We start from the raw sequence: 22890 nt of genomic DNA on the forward strand, positions 1-22890 counted from the left end.
TAGTTTTTGCAGTGAGCTCTTCTGTGAAAAAAAAAAACTCCATAAGGTGTGGTTGGTGATGAAAGACAAAGGGGCTAAACACTGCCTTGCATGACATTCTAGCATGCACGTGCCTCTCATCGCAAATAGTGTTGTGTGGTAGCTACATGTAGGCCAAGAAATGAAGTTTCAGTTGCTCTCCTCGACATGCTGTGCGAGGTTGGTAAGGAGAAGCGACAACGCAGGAGTGATACAGAACAGAGAACACATGCACTGTTTTGGGCTTTGATTAGGGGGGTGCAAATGTTTGAAATTTTGAATACAAATCAAATTTGTTTATTATTAGATTTGTGTTCATATTTGAGAAATTAATAACCAAGAATTTCTGAATATTCAAAAATATTGGAATGTGTTCAACACTGATCAAATGCAACCCAATTTTCATAAATCCGCCCATGGCAAAATCACAGTATCTAGGAAAATAATCTCAAGTTTGAACCTAAAGTGTCAAGAAAACAGCACAAAGATTTCCTCTTCACTTTCTTCTCTTGTCGTCTGTCGTGCGGACCGAACACATTCAGAAGCTGCTAGGCTTGGGCTTCATGCGAAATTCTGCAAGTGGGCTTTGTCATGTATATCACTTGGAATGTGAACAAGATGGCTGCATACCTGTTTCAAGCAATCACAACGCGAAAGCGCACGTTTTTTTGATCGACTGTGAGTCTGAACACAAGGCGCTGATCACTACACTCGTCATGGCTATTTATGCAATGGAGCCTTCTCTCAAGGGTTGACTGCATTTTCACATCTTCGTCATTTTCTTGTTATAGAGGGAATTGGTGCATTTCTTCTGGTCCCTTGAAGTCCATTTTAATGAGTTTTTACTTGCCAACTTAGTACTTTTAGCTGCCAATCATCTGTCATTCATGGATATTATTTTGTTGCTCATTTTCTTATGACTACATCACAAGGTTCATATTGTCATGCTGTCTAATCAAGCAGCTTACATTTCTGTGCACGTCATTTTATTTAAGTATGCTTTATGTATGGCCTTGCAAAAAACTAATGTTCGAGGGAATTTTTTTTTATATTCATATTCGATTCGCATTTTAAAGTTTCAGTATTCGCGCATGCCTAGTTTTGATGCTTCGGTGCTTGTATGTTTTTTCGTTGTAAACAATACTAAATTACTGTGACCTCTTAGTACCTTTAATCAAGTGAGCTCATACGTCAGCTTATCAATGTTGAGGGCATGACACGAGATAGTTCTGTATTGTAAGTTAAATCTCATGCCAGGATTGTGGTGGCATAGTTTTAGAACACTGTAGGGCTTAGTATAGTATATTGACATAGTGCAGGGCTAACATAGGCGAACGAGCAGAACAAAAAAATGAGCAAAAGTTGGAGGACACAGGAGAGCACGATACAAAGGGAACTGAAAAGCAAGTGAGGAATTTTAGTTGCTATTCCAGCATTGTGCTGTGTCCTTCCTCCACTAGAAGTATTTCTTTGCTGGTTCCACCATGGCAGACATGCACCAGCTAACCCGCTGCACCGCTCTGTGAAAGTGTAGGGGTAAATTTCAATGAAAAATATGGCACACACACAAAGAGAGAAGCATGCCGGACAAACTTGCACTTCTCCGTGTTCGGTTTTTTTCAGAATCAGGGCTCGTTTAAATACATAACTTTCCTCACTTAAGAGGTCCCAAAATCCAGGACTGGAGTGGGACTGCCGCAGCAGTTTAGTACTAAATGTTAGGGGTGTGCGAATATTCGATAATTTCGAATATTCGATCGAATAGCACGGTATTCGATATTCGCTTCGAACCAAATTCTCGGTATTCGAAATTTCGAAGTATTCGCCTCGCGCGAATAGTGTTTCTGGGGCGCTTGCCCGCTTGCTTTATGTGGTTTCAGTTCCGAGTATTGCCGCATAGATGGCTTTTTTTTATCGCGCTTTCAACGCTCGGGGGTCAGTCAATACACAAATCACAACCAGGTCGGGGTGCGAACCCAGCTACAAACAAAATAAAGGTGAGGGCGACGCGCTCTTGCAGAAGATCCTGCGTTCTGGCCGTCTCCGAGCCTCCGCACTAAGGCTGCCATAAGCCGCGTCGCTGCCACCGTGTCGAGGCAGACGCAAAGAAGGAAGAGCACAGCCGACAGTCGTCTAAGCTTCAAAACAAGAAACCTCAGTTTACTGTTGTTGTTGTTGCGACTGAGCGAAGGATGAAAAGGAAAGTGCACGGGCCTGCCGACTGGCTCTAGCTGAGCCACCACCGCTGCCACGTGCAGATAGAGGAGAGTTCAAAGATAAGAGGAAAGAAAGAAAAAAGATGCGCGTCACACAACGCAACAACCGCGTCCGCCGCGGCGGACGCTGGCTTGAAAATCAGATAAGCACCGAAGCCGCGCCCGCTCCGCCGCCTCTCGATTTTTTTTTCCGTTAGAGTTGCGGAAAAGAATATCTGATAGGACAGTTGCGAAGATAAACACGCAGCCCTACCGCGCTATCGCTTCACCCAATCAGGTGACGAATCATGCGTACCGAATATGAGCGACCGTTCTCGGCAGCTTTCAAGCAAGCCATCATATTACCGGCGGAGGCGCGAAAAATTCAGCGGCAGCGCGGGGACTCGAATCGCCGAAGTGTATACTTACGTCAATGGGAAGGGCGCCTTTAGCGTGTGATAACGCTAAGCTTATTGTGCACCCGTGGAGGATTACTGCCGTTAACGCTCGGCATCTACGACTGGCGTCTTTTCTTGCTATTCTGACTGCTTGCGCGTTGATGGGAACGGAACGCCGCCGTAATCAGGGCATTGAGCCATCTTCGGTGGTGTGCCGAACTCCGTCGCCGCAACTCGGGCGCTCGGATACGTTGGAGGCTGAGAGCATTCTTGATGGAAGCGCGATGCTGAGTGCTGCTCGGAGGTACTACCGGGGACAATTTTGCCAGGACGCACGAGCGGTGCGAATGACGTTTCGCTTGCAGCGCTAGTTTTGTACAGCCGTTTCCATTCTTGCTCGAGGGAATGCTAGTCTGGGAATGTAAAAATTGTTCTTCCAGTAAAAATTGCCAGTAAAAATTGTTCTTCACTCTAGGTGTTAAAATTTTGAAGTGTGGTTTTAAATAAAGCCTCAGTGCAGTGTGTAATGGCATCGTGTGTTGGGAAAATAAATGGTTTTGGAAATGCCTACTGTCACTCAGCCTCTTTTTAGTGCCAGAACTACTGTTCGAACTATTCGCTTCGAAATTATTCTAAGAAAATCGCTATTCGCTTCGAATTCGCTTCGAATCAAAAAACCACTATTCGCACACCCCTACTAAATGTCCAACCTTGTGCAGGGCCCTGGCTGCAAGAAGCTGCCGCTGGAGGTGCTGAGTGAGGACGATGCGCTGACAGCGGCAGCCCGTGTGCGTGAGGGCAGTGTGGTGCCCGTGTTCCTGGTGTCCTGTGTGCACGGGGACGGCCTGCGCCTGCTCTACACCTTCCTCAATGTGCTGCCACCGGGGCATGGACCCAAGGAGCGGGACGGCCTCATGCGCCTCACCCCAGAGTTCCAGGCAAGGACCCCCCTACACAGCCGCAGATGAACTGCTCAAAGGGGTTGTGATGGGTCGCATCAGCTGAGCTTTCTCGATTTAAGCTTTTTAAAAGTTTTTTCACGATACTGCTAGGCCCAACAAAAGGGCCATAGCTGGGTGGGAACGACAACAGTAATCACCAGGATACATGTCGGAAGAGTCATCAGCAGCAGCAGCAGTCCGACTACGCACACTGCAGGGCAAGGGCCTCTCCCATATCTCACCAATTAACGCTGCCCTGTGCCTGCTGCGGCCACCCTGTCCCCACGAACTTGTTAATCTCATCCGCTCACCCAACTTACTGCCTCCCCCTGCTTCTCTTCCTTCCCTTGGAATCCAGTCTGCTACCATCAATCACTGTGGCAGTGATTTTCATAGCCCTGACCTCTTGCAGCATGGCTCACCGGTGGGCCACCTTTAATTTTCTCGGGTGTGTCACGACAGTGTACAGCTACAATGCACGGGGAGCCGGCCACCAACTTCTTGGAACTGCCAGTAAGTGGCAACAGCGGCATGGCACGTGCACTTTTCTCAGGCTCTTCGATAAATCAGAGCTGGCCCAAGGATTCATCACGGAACTCAGTATTCATTGCTGCACAGCATGAATACACATCGCAACCCACTGGTGATCCATGACGCAGTGAACGTGTTAAAGGTGCACTGAAGAGGAACCTGAACTCGTCTTTTTGCCGCGGGAACTCGATCTACACGTTCTGAGCATTCTTAGAAACTTTGATTTATTGCCCTGTGTGGCCGATTTTCCTAATTAAATCGAATTAACGTCCGGCTCCCGCCTTTTTTTTTTAATTCTCCCTCGTACGGTGGGCATAGTCGACCAACGTGTGGAGTGCCTTGCAGCCAGCTCCGTGGATGGAGGCTTTGCTTTCGCTTTATTTTGTTTTTTAGGTTTCCGTGAATAAATAGTTTCATTCGCAGATAATATAGCCGCAAAATAAGCCCGCAGAAATAAAAATACGCGCGGACTATTTGCTTCTGCGGACTACTACGTATTACTCCGCCGATGGCAGAGCGGCAAGCCGCCGTGGGACTGGCTACAAGGCACTCCACGCGTTAGTCGACTCCGCCCACCGTACGAGGGAGAATGAAAAAAAAAGGCGGGAGCCACGTTAATTCGATTTAATTAGGAAAATCAGCCACACAGGGCAATAAATCGAAGTTTCTAAGAATGCTTGGAACGTGTAGGTCGAGTTCCCGCTGTAAAAAGACGAGTTCAGATTCCTCTTCAGTGCACCTTTAAGGACCATCTGTTATTGCACCTTCTCATTGCATGTCCTGCCCTAGCCCATTTCTTCCTCTTGATTTCGACTAGGATGTCATTAACCCATGTTTGATCCCTGACCCACTGACAGTATTGAAAAGTATACCATAGGTGAAGTGAAAGACATGAGTGAAGATTCCACCAGCAACAACTGCATCCTAAGTTAATAGAGAGTTTTAATATAGCGTATGAGCGGTTACGTACGCTATACGCAAGCATTTAGCGGGTGGTTAATGTGAAAGTCGCAAGAGCACTTTTAGTTTACCGTACAACCGCCCGAACGCAACGATAGCCAAGGCCGCAGTGGCGCCATCTCGTGTTATAATGTAAAAACATTTTGTGTCGTATTTTTCGCGCTTAGCCAACGCATTGGCCAAGCTGATCGAAGTCGTATCACCTAGATAGCCGGTTGCTTGGCGTCCCCGATGAGTCGCGCACTGCGCAGTCGAGGCAGAGCCTAGCTTTTTTTAAAAATTTTTTAGATAACCGAACCGAGCCAGGTTTTTTAAGAACGTCATGGTGCGTACAAGCATTCTTTCGGACCCCTACTGCCCTACAGCCGAAATGGCTACTTTTGGCAAGGCTATGACTACCTTAACAAAAAAATCCAAATCAAGCCAATCCACAGTCGGCGGTGTTTTGTCAGGGTTAGGAACGGCGGAATCGTTACACAGAATCAAAAATAGGGCAAGTTTATCACTCATTCGTCCAGCTGTCGGCGAGAGGAGGCAAAGCGAATATCACACGTTCCATTTAAGGGCAATGAATATGCCTAAAAACCCAATAACGTGACATTTTCTCTCCGAAGCGGGCGACTTGGGCGCCGCCATGTTGAGAACGCTATTTTTCCTGGCGTACGCAAGAGCACGCACGTTAAATTCGAAAAATAGCGTACGTAACGCGAACGTACGTAAGCCATCGGTTTGAAATAGCGTTTGGCGCATGCGCAGTACGACTGATGCTATTTTATAGCGTACGCTATGCCTTTGCGTATGTCTACGTACGCTATACTAAAACTCTCTAATGCCTGAAATGTGTATATATACCACCTACTTCTGTCCACTTGCTGTCAAGATCATTCCACTTGGCTGCTGAGCAGGAAAAGAAAAAAAAAATGGTGCTTAAGGGGAGACATGGGTCTTGAAATGATCAAAAATGCGAAAATCTAGATTTTCTAAAAAGGGCATATTAGGGGTCAATTCACTCTGAAGTTCATGCCTAATAAGTTTCAAGGTCTAAATTTGACCTCCACTTACTAAAATATCTATTGTATTTCGCGCCTACAAAGCCCGGAAATGGTGATTTTGGTGCGAAATGCACCAGGACTTCACGCCTGTCGCTTCCGACGACTCTGTTTTGCCTTGGTTTTATTTGAAAGCAGGACCCCTACCCTACTACCTGGTATTACTCACTATAGCAAAATATTTTTGGAATGTTCACATTCAGCTCTTTTTTCAGAACTCTACAACGACCTCCGAATGGCTGGCGAGCACACTTCAAATGCGATTTTCTCAGCTTCGTATTTCTTGCCAACATGACTAGCCCTACGGAAGTTTTTATTATGCTTTTATGGCGCAATTTCAGTTAATCTTGTACCGTTGAAGTCAGAAAGAACTAAACAGTGCAGCTATGCTGTTGTTGATTGGCCGACTCAAACGTTTAAAATTTTGTGAACCATAATGTCACCTAATTATACTTCATAATTATGGTGCTTGGACAAAATTTAACTTTTTTATATGATGGTGTACTTTAACAACAATATAATTAGCATAGGTCCAGATGGCAGGTCTTTGGCTACAGCCCCATTTCAATCGAAACCAAAAAGTATAGAGAGAAAGGATCTTTTAACTAATTAGACCTCAGTTATTTTCCTATAACATGGGAACTGATTGCGATATACTAAAACTAATTATATTTTTGAAAACAGGAAGAAGAAACACATATACATACCATATTTTATTACGATATCTTTAATAATAAAAATGTTCATTTCAAGACCGGCGTCTCTCCTTAAATACACTTTTTTTTACTTTGAAATGTAGCAGAGTGAAAGCATTTCTACATTTTGTAGTGTAACCAGTTGAAATGTGAGATATGCATGTGTAACATTTTTGTGTACAATGGAACTCAGCTGTTATTTTCCCGGGTACTGCATTTTCCTGGCTGCTAGATTGTTGTGAGCCAGTCCTGCTGTATATCGCCGAAACCCATGCATTAACAAGCTCTGCTGTTAAATCGTTATTGTTGAAGCATTCCCGCATGCTACCGTACAAACGCGTGTAAGGGCCGCACCCGTGTATGGGCCGCACCCCGTTTTCCCGAAGGAAATGTTTAAAAAAAAAATAAATCTGAGTAAGGGCCGCACCCAAACTTTCCACGACCCAGGTGGGAATAGCCTTCTAAATGCACGCGCCGTGGCCTCCGCGATCAGCTCCGGCTGTGCGCATGCGGAGGCCACGCATGCGCACAGGAGCTTCCAAGTGCCGTCCATAGATGGCGCCCGAGGCCGCAGTCATCATCACATCATCAAACTTCTTTGGGAAGTCGACGCTGGAAGTGTACCGGGCAGCCAAGCAGGACATCTGCGTCGAGAGCTTCTACGACAACAGTGTAGGCAGCCGCCTGTTGTTTGAGGCACGCGCGGGCGCCATGCCAACGCTTGTGTATCGCAAGCGCTTCGACAATACAGTCGAATGCACCCAGTGCAGAGCCTGCGGAGAGCACGACGAAACAACGGAGCACATCGTCCTACTCTGCGAGAAGCTGCCAACGCCACCGCACGAGGGCGCTACGCTTCCGCAGGCGTTGGGTTTCCGTTCTGCGAACGAGGGCTGCACGGCGGATGCGGCAAACCAGGCGGCGGTTGCAGCGACGAAGCGCCGATTGACAGAGTGGTGGACGCTGGTGCGACACTAGAACAGTACTGTTTCGTCGGTATTTGCGTGTGTGTTTGCCGCTTCGCGTTTGATAGTGGTGTTTTTATGTGTGTGTATATCCAGCCGGGGCACCTTTGGTAGGCGCCCACCCGTTACAAAGGGAAGGCACCATCATCATCATCATCATCGTCGTCGTCGTAAACTTTTTTTTCCGCCGCGACCTCCCACCATCCACATCGACATCAGCATCACCAGCTCCAGCCTTTTGTTTTTGTGGCGTGTTAGTGTGCTCGCCGTAGTTGTGGTGGTTGTAGCTTTCGCGTGCTGCCGCCGAGTTTTGCAGTTTTAGCACGATGGGCAAACGCCTTAATAGCTACACTGCTGGGAGTTAGCTCTCGGATGCGCAAGTGTGCGGCGGGCAGGAAATTCGACGCGGCCGTGGAGTGCGTCCGATGATGGTGCAACCAGAAGGATGCATTGAGAAACACAAGCTGCAAAAAGCCCGCTTTCCGAGGGGAGCCGTGCGAGTTTCCCAAAATGGAAGAAGAGCTGCTCTCTTATGTGATGGAAGTGCGGAACAATGGCTACGTGTTGACAGCGGACATGCTGCACGGCATCTTTTGGGATGAGCGTGCACCAGTGCACAGCACCAGCTCAGAGCCGAAATACTCGGCGAGTGACGACTGGACGCAGAATAAATGCCGTTCATTCCCTGATTGGTGTGTTTTTACTTAAAAAAAAAAAATTTGTTTTGGAAATCGCATGTATGGGCCGCACCCCGAAAATTGGCCCTCGAATCGGGGAAAAAAAAGTGCGGCCCTTACACGCGTTTATACGGTATATTGAGGCCATCACATTGCGATGTTGTGCTTCACCTTGTGGCAACATGACAGCGTATGTTGAGCACCTGCAGCACTGAAAGGGCATGCCGGTCACAGCGGAATTGTTTGCACTCCACTGATGCTTGACAGTGGCTCCCAGCACACTGCCCCACGCTCACACACTCACCGGCGGCATGAATTCTGTCGGTGCATCTTCACTGCTGTTGTGGCACGAGCGACTGACGGCACAAAATGAACCTGTGCCACGAGAGTCGGCACATGGGAAGCACTGTACGAGGTGCTTTTTTTCATCCACCTTTCTTCGTGTCTCGTGCAGCTTAGAACATGGAATTTGTAGACTTGAATGCGTGAGGATTGTGGAGTATTAAAGCTGCCACGGTGAAAGTCGCACAGATGTGCACGCTGTCGAAGTTTGGCCCAGTTTATGTGCCTCACTGCTGCCTTTCTGCCACTGACAGCTTCTCAGGTTAATGAAGCAAGGCATTTAGGGTGTTCCACGCATGCAGAGCAATCATGAGAGCCATTCAGATTCCAGAGAAGCATGTTGCACTTTTAGGAAAAAATAAATGCTGTAGATGGCAATGTACAATTTTTTTCATGTGCTCTGTTCGGCTACCACATTTCCTGGCTGGTATGCTTTGTTTTGTTTGTTTTTCTCTCAGTCCGTGAAAAATACAGCAGTGGAGTTATACTGCATGACAGTATTCCCTCTGATATGTTGGGTTGTGTATAGCAAATACAAGTTTCATGCAGAAAATCTACTGAAAGCACTTTCGTGCTTCTCACATGTGGAGCATTACAGCTGTCAGTAAAGGATGTTGCCATCCTTGGGCTTTAGCAGTGAACACAATGACAACAAACTGACAGACTACAAGTCCCACTGAAAGATGACTAAAGAGAAATTTGTGCAAGTTCTGGACTGTTTTCTGTGATATGATGCTGGTGACAGCAGGGTCTATGGAAACGTGTGATATGACACTCGCACTATCTTTGGAGGGAAGTGTTGACTCTGCGGCCATGTTTGTTTTCATCTCTTTTTCTGAGCTGGAACTTGGGTGAAATATTGGCAGGTGCATTGCCCTTTGTAGCTTGACTTGGCTGTGTTCCTGTGCAGATTGACGAGACCTTCCAGGTGCCTGACGTGGGGCCTGTGGTTGGTGGCCTACTCACGCGGGGTGTGCTGCGCGAGAACGACCGGCTTCTGGCGGGACCCAGCCATGACGGCAGCTTCCACCCAGTGCGGGTCAGTTGTCAGCAGCTACTATTGTGTACGGTGACAGTGTATGCCTGCGACAGTGTTTATTTGCATTCACCATCAGCAGGTGAACCTCTAAACCAGCTGTTCTCACACTGATTTCCAGAGAACCCTTGGAGCACTTCCCATGCAGCTTTGGGAAGCAGTCTCGGGGCATTCAGCTGTGTCTGCATGTGCAGGTGGTGTCGGTGCAGCGTCATCGGGTGCCATGCCGCCTGGTGCGTGCGGGTGAGAGTGCCACCCTGGCCCTGGCGACCAGTGCAGGGGCCCTGCTGAGGCGGGGCACAGTTCTGTGCAGCCCCGCAGACGTGAGGCCGACAGCTACGCGCCTCTTCCGTGCCCGGGTGCGAGTGCTCAGCCACCCTGGGCGCCTGGCAGTGGGCTTCCAGGCACTGGTGCAGGCTGGTGAGTGCTGTGCCCAGAACAGCAGGACCATGGCTGTCCAGCTTCTGTTTCAATCATGGTGGTCACAGCAGCATGGCAGGGCCACATGCTGCTGTGTTGTCTTGCACTTGGAATCGGGAAGTTTATTGTACATTAACCTATAACCTTTTGCTCCATTTCCTGCCTTTCACTGCTTCTGCCACCCTTTCTTCACTAAACCATCTACCGTAAATGGATTGCGTACCATGTCACCAATATTCAACACACTGACCAACCTCTGAAAGAAACTGGAAATGGGCAGTGCCAGGATATTCTTAATGGGATGGTGCGAAGGAGGGCTAGTCAAATTTTTGGTTGGCTTGATGCCTGCGTTGTGTTTCTGCTCATAAATATAAAACAAGAAAAAAGTGTGCCTACAACAGCTGCACATGTTTGCTAACAAGCCACAGTAAGGAACTCATTGTCAGGTAAAGCCACCTCCTTTTTTGTTGTCTGAGGAAAGCAGCTGTAAATTTGTGGCGCGAGGCTCGTGACCCCTTGCCTCACCTTGACGCCGTCACTGGCTGCTACTGCTAGTCAGGATGATGTGGTATCTCATTTCCAAAAGCAGCCCCACGGACCTGAGAAAAGAGTAGAGTGTGGAATGCTGTAGTGTGTGGCATTAGGGTGGAGCTTGGGAGAGAACAGAGCGTGCTTTTTTTTTTTTCATTCAGCGTCTTGTCTCTTTTTGGGTGCATGCTTTGTTGCATTGTATCCATGTGAAATGTGCCGGCTAGCCGACCAGCGACTATGTCGTGCAGGCAACGTGCAGCAGGCTGCGGTGGTGGTGGGGGTGCGTGGTGGCACGAGCGCCAGCCTTGGGGTCACTGACCGGGGTGTGCTGCTCTTCAAGTTTGTGCGCCAGCCCGAGTGCCTGCGGCCAGGCAGCCGCCTGCTCTTCCACCAGGGGCAGGCCCGGGGCATTGGCCGGGTGCTCCAGGTTTACCCTCTTCACGCACCTGCACTGCCTCCGCCACACTGATGAGATCACTGCCACCCATTAACTGGACCCCTGCAGGTCTGACCCTTAACTTCGTGTTGAACCTCTCCTTTGTCTGTCACCATTTGTAAACATTAGAGATTGTGATTGCAGCATGAAATCGACAGGTACACCTTGATTTGACCTAGAAAGTTGGGGATCATGGGAAAGAAAAAAAAAAGCACTGGCCTGAGTGAGCACTTTGTCCGCTGTGTTCAGCTCCTCCAACCACCTTTTCATATGTTCCGCCGTTTCCCAATATGGCTGCTCATTTGTGTTGCTGTGGAAACCAAGTGTTTTCACCAACCTGTTTGCAGTGGTGTCTGGACTGGCCGGTGCCAGTTGCTGTGCTGCTGCCTCTTGTGAGTCACCCTGATTATGCAAGGGAGCAGTCGAGGACAACTGGATGTCATGCTCAGTGGTTTTTTTCTTGCCATCTAGCACAATGTTTCTTAGTGGCAGCTTGAAAACAGATTATTTTTGCAATTTTGGAATGCAAGTGAACACTGTATACAAGGAAAGCTGTAAGAGCTGTAGCTTATTTCGCGTATTGTGTTTTCCTCTCTCTCTCTTTTTGATGCCAGCTTGACAAATTGCTTCAAAGGAGGGGTTCTGCCACGAATAAGTGTTCTCGATTATTTGGTCATTTCTGGGATCGGTGCCACTATTTTTGTGGCCTATTAACTCTGGAAAACTTCTGGAATGTTGGCAGCTGTTTCCACGCTCTGGCTGAATGTAATCTACTGCTTCAGTGCAGCCTGCTTCCGACAATGAACAGGCATCTGAGTACTTCTGCAAAGCCGCATCCGGTCCGTTAGTGCAAGGGGGCAAAGCATTTGTGAACTAGGAAGAGGTATTTTTACCCTTCCCGTAAATGGGCCCAATGTGATGCGAACTTTCTTCCCCACCAAGAAATGTGGACTGAATTCTGCTAGCACTAGAAAAGCAGCTGTTCAGGCCTTGCACTACCAAGGGATGCTAACCGAGATTTTTGTAAAGTGAATAGAAAATTGGAGGGGGCACTTAAGCTGCGCCTTAAGGGTATGACACGATAGCTTATTGAGCTGATTGACCTATATGGGTTAATCCCGCAGGAGGTAATTCTATTGGGCGTGCTTATGTGTTTCTTCTTCCTGTTTTCAAAATATAATTAGTTTCAGTATACCTCACTTAGTTCCCATAACATGCAAAAATAACTGAGGCCTAATTAGCTAAATTCTTACGAGTCATTAAGACACTCTCTGTCAACATTTTTTGGTTTAGATTGAAATGGAGCCGTAGCCAAATACCTGACATCTAGATCTATGCTAATTATACTGTTTTTGAGATACATCATCATATAAAAATGTCCAGTTATGTTCAAGCACCATTATTATGAAATATAGTTAGCTGACGTTATGTTTCATGAAATTCGTAATGTTCGACTCAGCCAAAAAAAATATATCATAGCTCCATAGTTTAGTTCTTTCTGAATTCAACGGTTTAAGGGTAATTGAAATTATACCTTAAAATCATAATAAAAACTTTCGCAAAGCTAGTCACGTTCGCAAAAAACACGAAGCTGAGAAAATCGCATTTGAAATACGCACACCAGCCATTCGGAGGTCGTTGTAGTGGCCTCAAAAAACAGCAGAGTGCGGACTTTCCAAAAATAATTCACCACAGCGAGTAATACCAGGATGTGGGGAAGGGGTCCAGTTTTCAAACAAAACCAATATGGCAGCCATCGAGGATGCGGTTGTGGGAAGCAACGGGAGTGAAGTTCTGTCGCATTTTGCTCCGAAAGCGCCATTTCCACTCTTTTTAGGTGTGAAATATATAATTTTTAGAAATTGGAGGATGAATTAGGCCTTGAAACTTTTTAGGTATATACTTTAGAATGTATAGATCTGGAATATGCCATTTTTGCAAAGTCGAAAGTTTCGCATTTTTTAACCATTTCAAGACCTGTGTCTCCCCGTAAGCGATGCGCCACTGCCGTGCGATGGCAAGTGCTCCCAGTGGTGAGCCTTGTGTGGTTCAGGTTGCTCTTCCCGTGCGACCAGTCATTAGTTTAACTGCCGCCTGCTGCGGTGGGCAGGCTGTGGTGATTCCACAAGGTCACTTGACCTAGGTGACCCACCTGCCTCCTAGGTTGCTCTCTGGGGACCACCTGCCAGAGCCTTGCCCATGATTTTTCACTCACAACGCCGACACCAGATTTTCTAGAGAATGGGGCCTTTAATTAAAGCGATAGCATTAAAATGTTGCTGGATGCCTTTGTACCTCATTCAACAGTTACATTTTTCAAAAGTGGACAGTTTGGATCATACATTTCCCAGACAATACGATATTCCCCACATTTTTTTTCTTTCGAAGAATCGGGGACGTTTTCTTTATGTGCCAGCCAGCGCAGCCACAAGATGATTCGTTGCTGCGCAGGAAAGAAGTGTGGCGCCTCACAATGGCATCAGCACCAACTTTCTTTGTTGGCAGAATGTGCAGGGTTCTGTTTTCTGGTCCCTGAACATTTCACTAGAGAGTGTTGAGAGTAGTCTTTCAGGCTGACACCTGATAATGTGTGTCTGCAGTTAAAAACTAGTTTAGAAACCTTTACCACTGGTTCAGTGCATCGTAAAGGAGCACGCTACATTTTTGCAGTGCTTGCGGCAGCCACCATCACAGCTGCTCTTCTCCCAAGGACTTGGATGCTTGAGGGATTCCGGCTGCTGCTGCCTTGGCGATTGATTGGTACCCCTGCGGTGGTGCCCTGTCTGGCAGGGGCATGTGTTGCTGGACGGGGGGTCCTGATCCTCACTGGCATTAGCACTGCTGACCTGAATTTTGTGAAAGTGCCACCCTGGAACAGGCCTACTCGGTGATCTGAATGGGCTTTCATCACCATCATCAGCACACAACCAGGTCCCAGTGGTAGCCTTGTGAGCTGTCGCAATCTCTCACCGACCTGTCCCTTCCAACCTGCGAAGAACTCTGCTTTAACATTTTAGTGTTTTAGTGAGGTCACCCTTTGGAACTCTTTCATGCTGAACTGCGGCACGTGATCTTCAAAACTTGTTTTTGTGATGCCTGATCTGATCAGTGTTATGTACAAAAATGGCACTGCACTAGTCATTGCAAGTGCAAGGGCCCGGTCTCATGTTGCTGTAGGCTTCACGCTACCTATGCGTGAGAAGAGTTTGGAAAAAGAATAAAGTTTTTATTGTTATGAGTTTCATCATGTGCTTGCTTTTTCAGATGACACTGTTGGTTGTAGTTATGAGGGTAGCAGGTGGCCTGTTAACAACTGCATTGAGATTTCATCACTGTGTGCCCAATTAGCTAGGTTTTACCGCATGAGGTTTCATGTACAGTCAAAGCTCATTGCAACACACTCACATTATCCAAAACATTGTATCCAGAATACACTTTATGCAAAAAAGGAGGAAAGGCACAATTGTAAAATACCCATAGGCAAATTCATGAAGCTTTATTTTTTTGTTCGAAAAGGACTGTCTTAATCTTTAAATGAACTGGGAGGAACTTTGCTTTGAATTTCTAGTACATAATTACAGACAGTAGGCAGAACAGTTGTCTTGCTGCTCTAGAATCCCTTGATTGTCTCAATGTACTTTTATTTATTTATTTATGAGTACTACAATCTTGTACACAAGATCATAGCAGGTGGGAAACAATGTATTAAGATACAAAAATAGACACATACTGAATGAGTTCGTATGAGATCACTTAAACAAAAATTTATCTTTTGTAGCATTTTCATGAAAGTGTATTTGTCACTCCCAAGAAAGGTCGGTGATGATGGTTTGAGACATGTAACTGGCAAATAGCACTGCAGTGCACTCGTCTCTTTAATTTTCTCATCATTCAGGGTTTTCTCCAGGCTGCCTGGATGCCAGTGCTGGCATCAGAGTGGCCTATAGTTTGTGCCAGTTTTTTTGGAAGTCAGTGGAGTAGGCCATAATTGCTGCCAACAGCCTTGCACGAACAACACTTGGAAATCAGCGTTTATTGTTAAGTCATGGGAGATGGAAGTGTTCATTTCGGTGGCGCCCATGTGTAGGTCGGAGAAAAGGAGAAGGTATGACAGTATATTTGTAATGAAATGATGTTGGTTCTTTATTGAAAGGAGGAGGTGTGTAACTATTCAAGACGTCATAATTGTAAGCCTAAGCGGTAAAGTCGAGCTGCATGGGCCGCATTTCAGCGCAAATGGGTGACTCCCCCCCCCTGTGAAACGACGATTTCCTGGTGCTGGTTCATGGCAACACTTCACTGCTATTTTCTGCTTGAAATTTTTTCACGTGGTTTGTGATTTTTGGCGCCCGTTGATGCCGGCAACGACGCTAAGGCTAGCAGACGAGACCATTCGTTTTGGAAACGAACTCGCGATGCGCACTGGCGGCAGTGCCGCGGTACTTTACTGAACTAGCGCAGTGCAGCCAAATCGAAGAGAACTAGTATCAGCGTAGTATAACGCCTGTACATTCTGGCATAGATTCAGAATAGAGCTGAGCGCACACGGCCCGAATGAGAACGCGAACCACAGTTGCTCGCGCAGCGCACGTCAGAATGCTCAACGTGTCGCTCGTAGCGCCCTCAATTAACTTTTCTACATACAATATTTCAACGAGAGTGCGCTGTTTGACCCACTGTATATGAGAAAGATTCGATGGCAGCGCCATTAGTTCTTGCGGATGCCTTGGTGCTTGCTATAAAACTATGGAATAAAACTGAATGGGACGGTGCACGTGTACCTCGCAGCCGCTAAAGGATGTGCAAAGTTGTGTGACGCGCTTTGATCGAACGGTCTGTGTGCGCTGACCACGACCCCCTCAGGAGGTCGTGGCGCTGACAAACGTGTTGTATCAGCGGCCGCATCACACTACGGCCGGCCAGACGTAACATGCGTTTTAGAAAGCTGTCGTTTTACTTTGTGCAACGGTTCTTTTGCTGAGAAAGCATCGTCGTGAGTTCGGTCACTGGATTTCATATAGCTCATTCTGTGGACGCATTGCATCAGCTGCCGTAAGCTTCTCTGAGAAATATGGCAGACCTAGCGGAGCGTATCCTGCAGCATGTCGCCGAACACGGGGCTTGCGACTCTCTGCAATTGGCTCGCGTCCTGAATGTGGATCATCAGAAAGTTGTCGGAGCCATCAAGAGCATCCAGGCCTTCGGAGACGTAAGTGCCGCTGCAGACGGGATGATGTCCAGCATGTTGACTGCAGCGTTGTGTCGCTCTGAGATGAAATCAATGCCGCTTTCCGTGCAGTCGGCGCGCTATGGGTGAGACGCCCGTAGTCTCAGGCCTTGTCGCTGTCGCGTGCACTTTTCCCGGACCGGATCCTGAAAATGCTGAAGCTGCTCAACAGTTTGCGCGTGGTCTCGATATGTCGTGTGGTGAGCGCACGCAACGAGGAATAATTGTAAGCCAAAAGGAGGTTATCTCTGTAAAGAGAAATTGAAAAGTTCGTGCGTGGGTTATTTTAATTACTTACCGATGCTTTTAGTATAATGACGGAAGCTGACGCAGCAGGCGTCTTTGCTTTCGTTTCTTGTGGGTCATCTTCCAGCGTGCCAGCATGCAGAGTACACATAACGTCCTACTTTGATTGTTCGAATTTCGATCGAGGCGGAGGCTCTTGTACTGTGCGATGTCAGTGAACGTTAAAAACCCCGGGGTGGTCGAAATTTCTGGAGCCCTCCACTACGGCGTTCCTCATAGCCTGAGTCACTTTGGGACGTTAAACCCCATAAACCAAACCTGATCTACATTCATCCGGGGCTGAAAGAGCTCTTGAGCTCCATATGGCCCCAGTCTCTGTGGGCACCACTATGTATCCAGCAAGATTGCATATGTACAACCTCAGATAGCTTGTGAATAATGGTACATGCTGCCCATAGCTGCAGCAAGAACTAAGATAACGTGCGAAGCAACAATCCAATTTCCTTTCATCACGATACCATAAAACCAGGGCTTAAAGTCAGGGGGGTCTCGGGGGGGGTCTCAGACCACCCTCCAAAATTGACGAGGGGTATGAGAGCCCCCTCGCCTTCATTGTCTTTGGGTATTGGGGAATCGGAATCTGCACTCAGCAATCTTTTTTTTTTTTTTCGCAAGCGTTTTTGCAAGATGTTTTACTTCAGATGTCATCGAGCACACTGGCAGAGCGTGGAGGTCGCTTGTCTAAGGGCTATGTCTTAAACTGATGATTTCTCAATGCACTTTGTATAAAACTGTGTTATAAACCGAGCAAAAAACAAACCCTTAAATTTATTTCTCCTCTTTGCATAAAACTATGCGTAAAACAGGCTGCCAGCTGCCTTCTCTCCCTCTATTACCGTCTCCACCTGTGCTCTAATCACTAGAGACCCCCCTCTGATGGAGCCAGACTTTAAGGCCTGGGTGAAACATTGAAGTGATACATCTGATTGGTTGGTCAGGTACGAAAATGTATATGCTGTGGACCTTGCTGACAGGGCAAGAAAATCTTAAGCGTTCGTTTCTGTATGTTCTTGTTTTGTTCTCCTTTTGTTGGGTGTGCGGGCATGAAGGTGCCTTAGATTTAACAGAAAAAAAATTAACTTTAGATGTGCGTATCAGAGAGGTAGATGCAGTTGTTATGTACCGGACGGTTAATAAAACTATAGACCGTGACACTCAACTGCACAGACTGCATCATATGTTGGCCGCTCAGCTCCAAGGCTATCCAATAACAATGAAAAACACAGTGCAAAGTCTCCCCACCCGGCAACCTTCTTGAGTAAAGAAAGCTTCCAGCCTTCCCAAACCCAAGACAGCCCATTTAGAATCCTTTTTGTATCTTTCACTTTTCCGCCTCCCGCAGAATGATGTTTTAGTTTGCTCTATGTTTTATTTATTTTCATTCTGCATGTATGCAATCCTTTGTACACTATAACTACACCCCTTTGTTTAAAACGATGCTTAAAAAAGGCTGCCAGCTCTCCCTGTGCTTGAATCACTAGAGAGCCCCCTGCGATGGAGCCAGACGTTAAGCACTGCACGTAACATAGTGAAAAGCGCAGAGGTACACATTTTGGTAAGAAAAGAAAACATGTAGGATTTGGTCGGCTCTGCTGTGTTGTCTTTTGTTACTTGGTGCTACAAATTTTGCATGTAAACGCAGAAAGAAGTCTCCTGAAAGCTGCAGTTGTGTGTACTGCAATGTGTGCTAAGTGCAAATGCCAGTAGTGTGGTTTCACTGTGTTATTGGCACCAGGGGCACTTTCCTGGTTTGGCTATGCGATCTAGAGAACAAGCCCCTTATTTTTCACTGATTAGTTGATGGTACACATGCCTGTGCTGGTTGTCTTATTGATGAAAATGTAAACAAAATGTCTCAGAGACAGTGGGCAAGAAAAGTGCTTTAGTAATAGTGCCAGTTATGATACTGCGGTTTGAAATCTGGGCATCTGTTGTGGCCACTCTCAGTAAGTTAGTAGATGGAGCTGTCGCCTCTGAGGTCTGGGATGACACTCCACAGGTTTCAAGCATAGCTGAGTGGTCCAGTGTACTGCCACAGGTGATGTCTGCAGCAGTCGTCCAAGTTCTAGAGAAGTAAGAATGCCAGAATAGGGACATTCACTGCTGGTGGCGAAACTCGTGCAGGTTCTGCGGGTGGAGCAGCAGAGTGGCGAGCACTGGGAGCTGACCACCGAGGGCAGTGAGGTATGCGCCCAGGGCAGCCCCGAGGGCCGCCTGGTGCGCCGCCTGGGTCCCGAGGGGCTGCCTCGTGCCTCTCTGGGGAAGGGAGACCAGCTGGGGCTGAGCAAGGCCCTGGCCCTGAACTGGGCCAGGCTGGACAAGGAGCGGGGCACCGTGCTGCCCACCCACCGGGAGCCCCCGCTGGACACAGTGCAGGCCAGCCTGTGCCAGGTGCGGGAGGGCCAGGCCCACCTGCTGGACGAAGGCCAGCGGCAGGACTTGAAGCGCCGCAAGCTGCTGCGCCAGGTGTACGCTCCATTGTGTGCTCTGACCCAGACCGCTGCTCTCTTGTCCTGACCTGTGTGCACTGAGTTCACCTAGAATGGCAACTTATTTACAGCTAGCCCAACTTTGTTTTTGCACTCCCTTATTTCAAAGCTCATCCATCTTGGGGGTTTGTCGTGTCCGGTCGCTGTGTTGAATGCAGCGAAAGACGCACACGGTACTTTTAGACTTCGTTTATTTTAAGCCGATGAGGGTGCGACCAGCGTCGACCGAGGCAGGAGCCGAACTGGCCGCCCGAAGAAAGGAGGGAGCTGAGAAGCGTCCACGGGAGGGAGTGGCTTCCCAGAACAGGAGGAGGGTGCGGGGGCGCACCGTGGGGGGGCATCTGGTGACAGCGTGCGACGAGGGGCAAGCGGTCGTTAGGAGGAGGATTGAGTGGTCGTTAGGAGGAGGATGCGAACTGTCGTTAGGAGGGGAATGCGAGTGGTCGTTAGGAGGGGGCGCACACACACAAAAGCAATAAGGGGACACAACACTTCCTTCCCCCTTAGAAAGTTGCCTGGTATCGTGCAGGGGGTCGGCGCTCACACGTGGAGGCGCGCTGGCTTTGTGCGCTCGGGGGAGAAACACTTGTAGGCTGGCTGTTGTTCGCTGTGTCTCCTAGGTCTGTCCTGGGCGAAGTCTCTTCTTCCGGGAAGAGGTGCCAGGCTATGTGGGAAAATGGTGCACGTGTTCTCTCCGTGTTCTCTCCGCTGGCGGACAGCTCTCAGACGGCGTCGTAAATCTACGCAGCTGGTTGAGATGTCGGCGTGCTACTGTGCCATGTATGTTGACGAGCCAAGAGCGCAGGCCTATGCGTCTGACAATTGTAGCTTCCTCCCAGCGTGGCTTTTTCAGAAACTGTCGGGCGAGGACGCGCTGCCCCTCATTAAGCGTGCCGCAGCGCGGAATTGCTTTTTCTTCCCGGAACGTCTCTGCCTTTGGCTCGGGGAGGATGGCTGTGAGCTGGGTTCGCATTTCACGCTCGAACATCATTTTCGAGGGGGTCTCGCCTGTTGTGCTCTGAACCGTCGTGTGCTGCTTGAAGAGAAAACGCGCAAGGCGGCGCTGCAGCGAGCCTGTCTGATCTCTTTCAAGGGCGCGTTTTAGCTCGGCTACGTAGCGCTCGGCTTGTCCGTTTGTCGCTGGGTGGTAGGGGGCCGATGTAACTGATGAGATCCCGTTGTCGCGATAAAACTTGAGGATCTCCGCAGACACAAATGGTGTTCCGTTGTCCGACACTACCTTGCGCGGCAGGCCGAACGTTGCAAATAGTGATCGGAGGTTGTCAATGACTGCTGCCGAAGTCGTCTGTCCCATTTGCCTTATCTCAAGCCACTTTGTGTAGGCATCTACGACCACAAGGAAAGTGCAGCCCTCAATTGGTCCTGCAAAATCAATGTGCAGTGTGTGCCATGGTGTGTCTGGCTTTTCCCATTCTGGGACAGGAGCTTTCGGCGGGGCGCTCCGGCTGCTCTGGCAAGGCTTGCATTCTCGCACCACTGTTTCGATGTCGTTGTCAATGCCAGGCCACCACATGTAGCTTCTGGCACACTTTTTCATTGCAACGATGCCCCGATGTCCGGCGTGGATGAGAGACATAGCTTGTGCGCGTAGTTCTCTCGGCATCACAACTCAGGACCCAAATATGATGCAGCCGCGATGGGTGCTCAACTCTGTAGCTCGCCTGCGGTAAGCGTCGAAGTTGTCCCCTTTGAGTTTATGCACGTTGCCTTGTTGAACAGCTGTGTAAACTAGCCGGAGAGCTGCGCACTTCTGCGTAGATGCTGCAACTGTGCCTGCTGTAAGCGGAGGTTCTGGCAGTGCTTCGAACATCAGAACGTCTCCTGGTGGAAATGGTTCGTCAACAGTTGCGTCTAGTGGCAGACGGCTTAGCGCATCGGCGTTTTGATGTTTACTCCCATTGCGGTAGACCAGAGCGTAGTCGTACGCTGAGAGTTTGATGCACCAACGTGTCATTCGCGGAGACAAAGTTGGTGGCATAGGCCTTTGTGGTCCCAGAATGCCCAATAGCGGTCGGTGATCGGTTATAAAGGTCACCTTCCGGCCGGCAATGTACTGGTGAAAATGTGTCGCCGCGTAGACGATGGCTAGCCCTTCTTTGTCAAGTTGCGCGTAGTTGCGTTCTGCTTGCGACAACGTACGTGAGGCGAAGGCGATGGGAGCTTCCCTTCCTTGCTCGTCAGTTTGCGATAGAACCGCGCCGACTCCGTACGGTGATGCGTCGCAAGCCAAAAGCAGAGGCTTCCTTTCGTCGTAGTGGCGGAGGACTGTACATCTTCGAATCAGGTCTTTCAGGGCATCGAATGACTGCTGATGGCGTGGCGACCATGTCCATGTCACATCTTTCCGAAGGAGTTGGTATAAGTCGTTGGCCACGGTAGCTCTTTGTTCCAAGAACCGGTCGTAGAACGTCAAGAGTCCGAGAAAAGCCTGTAGCTCCTGCTTGTTTGTTGGAGCTCGTGCTTCTGTGATCGCTCGCACTTTGTCCTCGGTAGGGTGAATGCCTTCCGCATCAATTCGGTGTCCCAGAAATTGCACCTCTGGCACCGCAAAACAGCACTTCGATTTGCTTATGCACAAATTAGCGTTTGCTAGCCTTTCGAGAACGAGCTCTAGGCGCACTGCATGCTCTTCAGTGGAAGTGCCACTGATGATGACATCGTCAAGGTAGACACAAACTCCTGGGATGCCCTGAAGCACTGTCTCCATGAATTTTTGAAATATGGCCGGGGCTGCAGCTACGCCAAAAGGCAGTCGCTTGACTTTGTACAAGCCTTTCAGTGTGTTAATTGCCAATAATTCAGCAGTTGACTCGCTCACCTTCAGCTGCTGATACGCCTGGGTGAGGTCCAATGTGCTGAAGACTCTTGCGCCACGTAGTACACTGAATACTTCTTCAGGTGTCGGTAGCGGGTAAGAGGACGCTTTAGTCGCAAGATTGACGGTGCTCCGGTAGTCTCCGCAGAGGCGTATGGTTCCGTTCTTCTTGCGAACTACGACAAGTGGTGTGGCCCATTCTGAATGCTGCGTCGGCTCGATGACACCTTGCTGCTCCAGTTTGTCCAACTCTTTTTCAACTGAATCTCGGAGAGCAAACGGCACCGGCCTGGCCTTCAGAAATTTGGGTTGCGCGTTGTCCAACAACTCCAGTGTGACCGGGGGCCCTTCGTTTCCTGGAATCTCTTCCGAGAATACTCTTTCGTATTTCTCTTGCAGTTGCTCAACCATGTTCTGGCTCGGCGTCTGGTGTATGCCGCATATCATCACGCCTAGTGGAGAAGACCAGTTTCTCCCTAGAAGGCTTGATCCTGTGCCCTTCACAACAAGCAGAGGTAGCGTATGGGTCTGGCCGTTGTAGTTAACCTGCACGTTGGCAGAGCCCAATAGTGGCAGATTCTGTCCTGACCACGTTCGCAGGTGCGTGTCGTCTTGTTGCAGGGCGGGTGCGTCAGATGGCCATGAAGTTCGGAACGTGTCCTCACTGATCAGAGTACAGGCTGCGCCGGAGTCCACCTCGAACTTAATCAGCTGGTGATGTACGCTTACTTCTGTAAAAATCTTCGGTCGCGTGCCGAGATTCATGGTGGCAAGTCTCCGTTTCGTAATGCATGCTCTTTCGATATGCCCTCGCTTGTGGCAAAAATTACACGTGGCT

The 22890-nt window shown here is 48.6% G+C and overlaps 2 protein-coding genes across 3 annotated transcripts in view; both read left to right on the plus strand.

The window, feature by feature from the left end:
* The window catches only part of LOC149365272 (GTP-binding protein 2), a 28405-nt gene extending 13967 nt beyond the window's left edge, over nucleotides 1-14438 (plus strand). The window contains exons 8-12 of the mRNA XM_089541512.1: nucleotides 3331-3549; nucleotides 9682-9810; nucleotides 10002-10227; nucleotides 11007-11263; nucleotides 13865-14438. Of these exons, the coding sequence (XP_089397638.1) occupies nucleotides 3331-3549; nucleotides 9682-9810; nucleotides 10002-10227; nucleotides 11007-11227 (795 nt within the window). The 3' untranslated portion in view covers nucleotides 11228-11263; nucleotides 13865-14438. The remainder of the gene's footprint in view (nucleotides 1-3330; nucleotides 3550-9681; nucleotides 9811-10001; nucleotides 10228-11006; nucleotides 11264-13864) is intronic.
* A 1472-nt stretch (nucleotides 14439-15910) lies between these two features.
* Nucleotides 15911-22890, plus strand: part of alpha-PheRS (phenylalanine--tRNA ligase alpha subunit) — a 28661-nt gene continuing 21681 nt past the window's right edge. The window contains exons 1-2 of one of the 2 annotated variants that reach the window (XM_089541678.1): nucleotides 15911-16403; nucleotides 18852-19195. In XM_089541678.1, coding sequence (XP_089397804.1) covers nucleotides 16266-16403; nucleotides 18852-19195 — 482 coding nt within the window. In that variant the 5' untranslated portion in view covers nucleotides 15911-16265. Of the gene's footprint in view, nucleotides 16404-16494; nucleotides 16648-18851; nucleotides 19196-22890 lie in introns of those variants that run through there. The other variant, XM_089541670.1, reaches the window with a different exon arrangement.

Source organism: Amblyomma mixtum, chromosome 1, assembly GCF_055824585.1.
Source record: "Amblyomma mixtum isolate Tamu chromosome 1, ASM5582458v1, whole genome shotgun sequence".
NCBI classification, from domain to species: Eukaryota; Metazoa; Arthropoda; class Arachnida; order Ixodida; family Ixodidae; genus Amblyomma; species Amblyomma mixtum.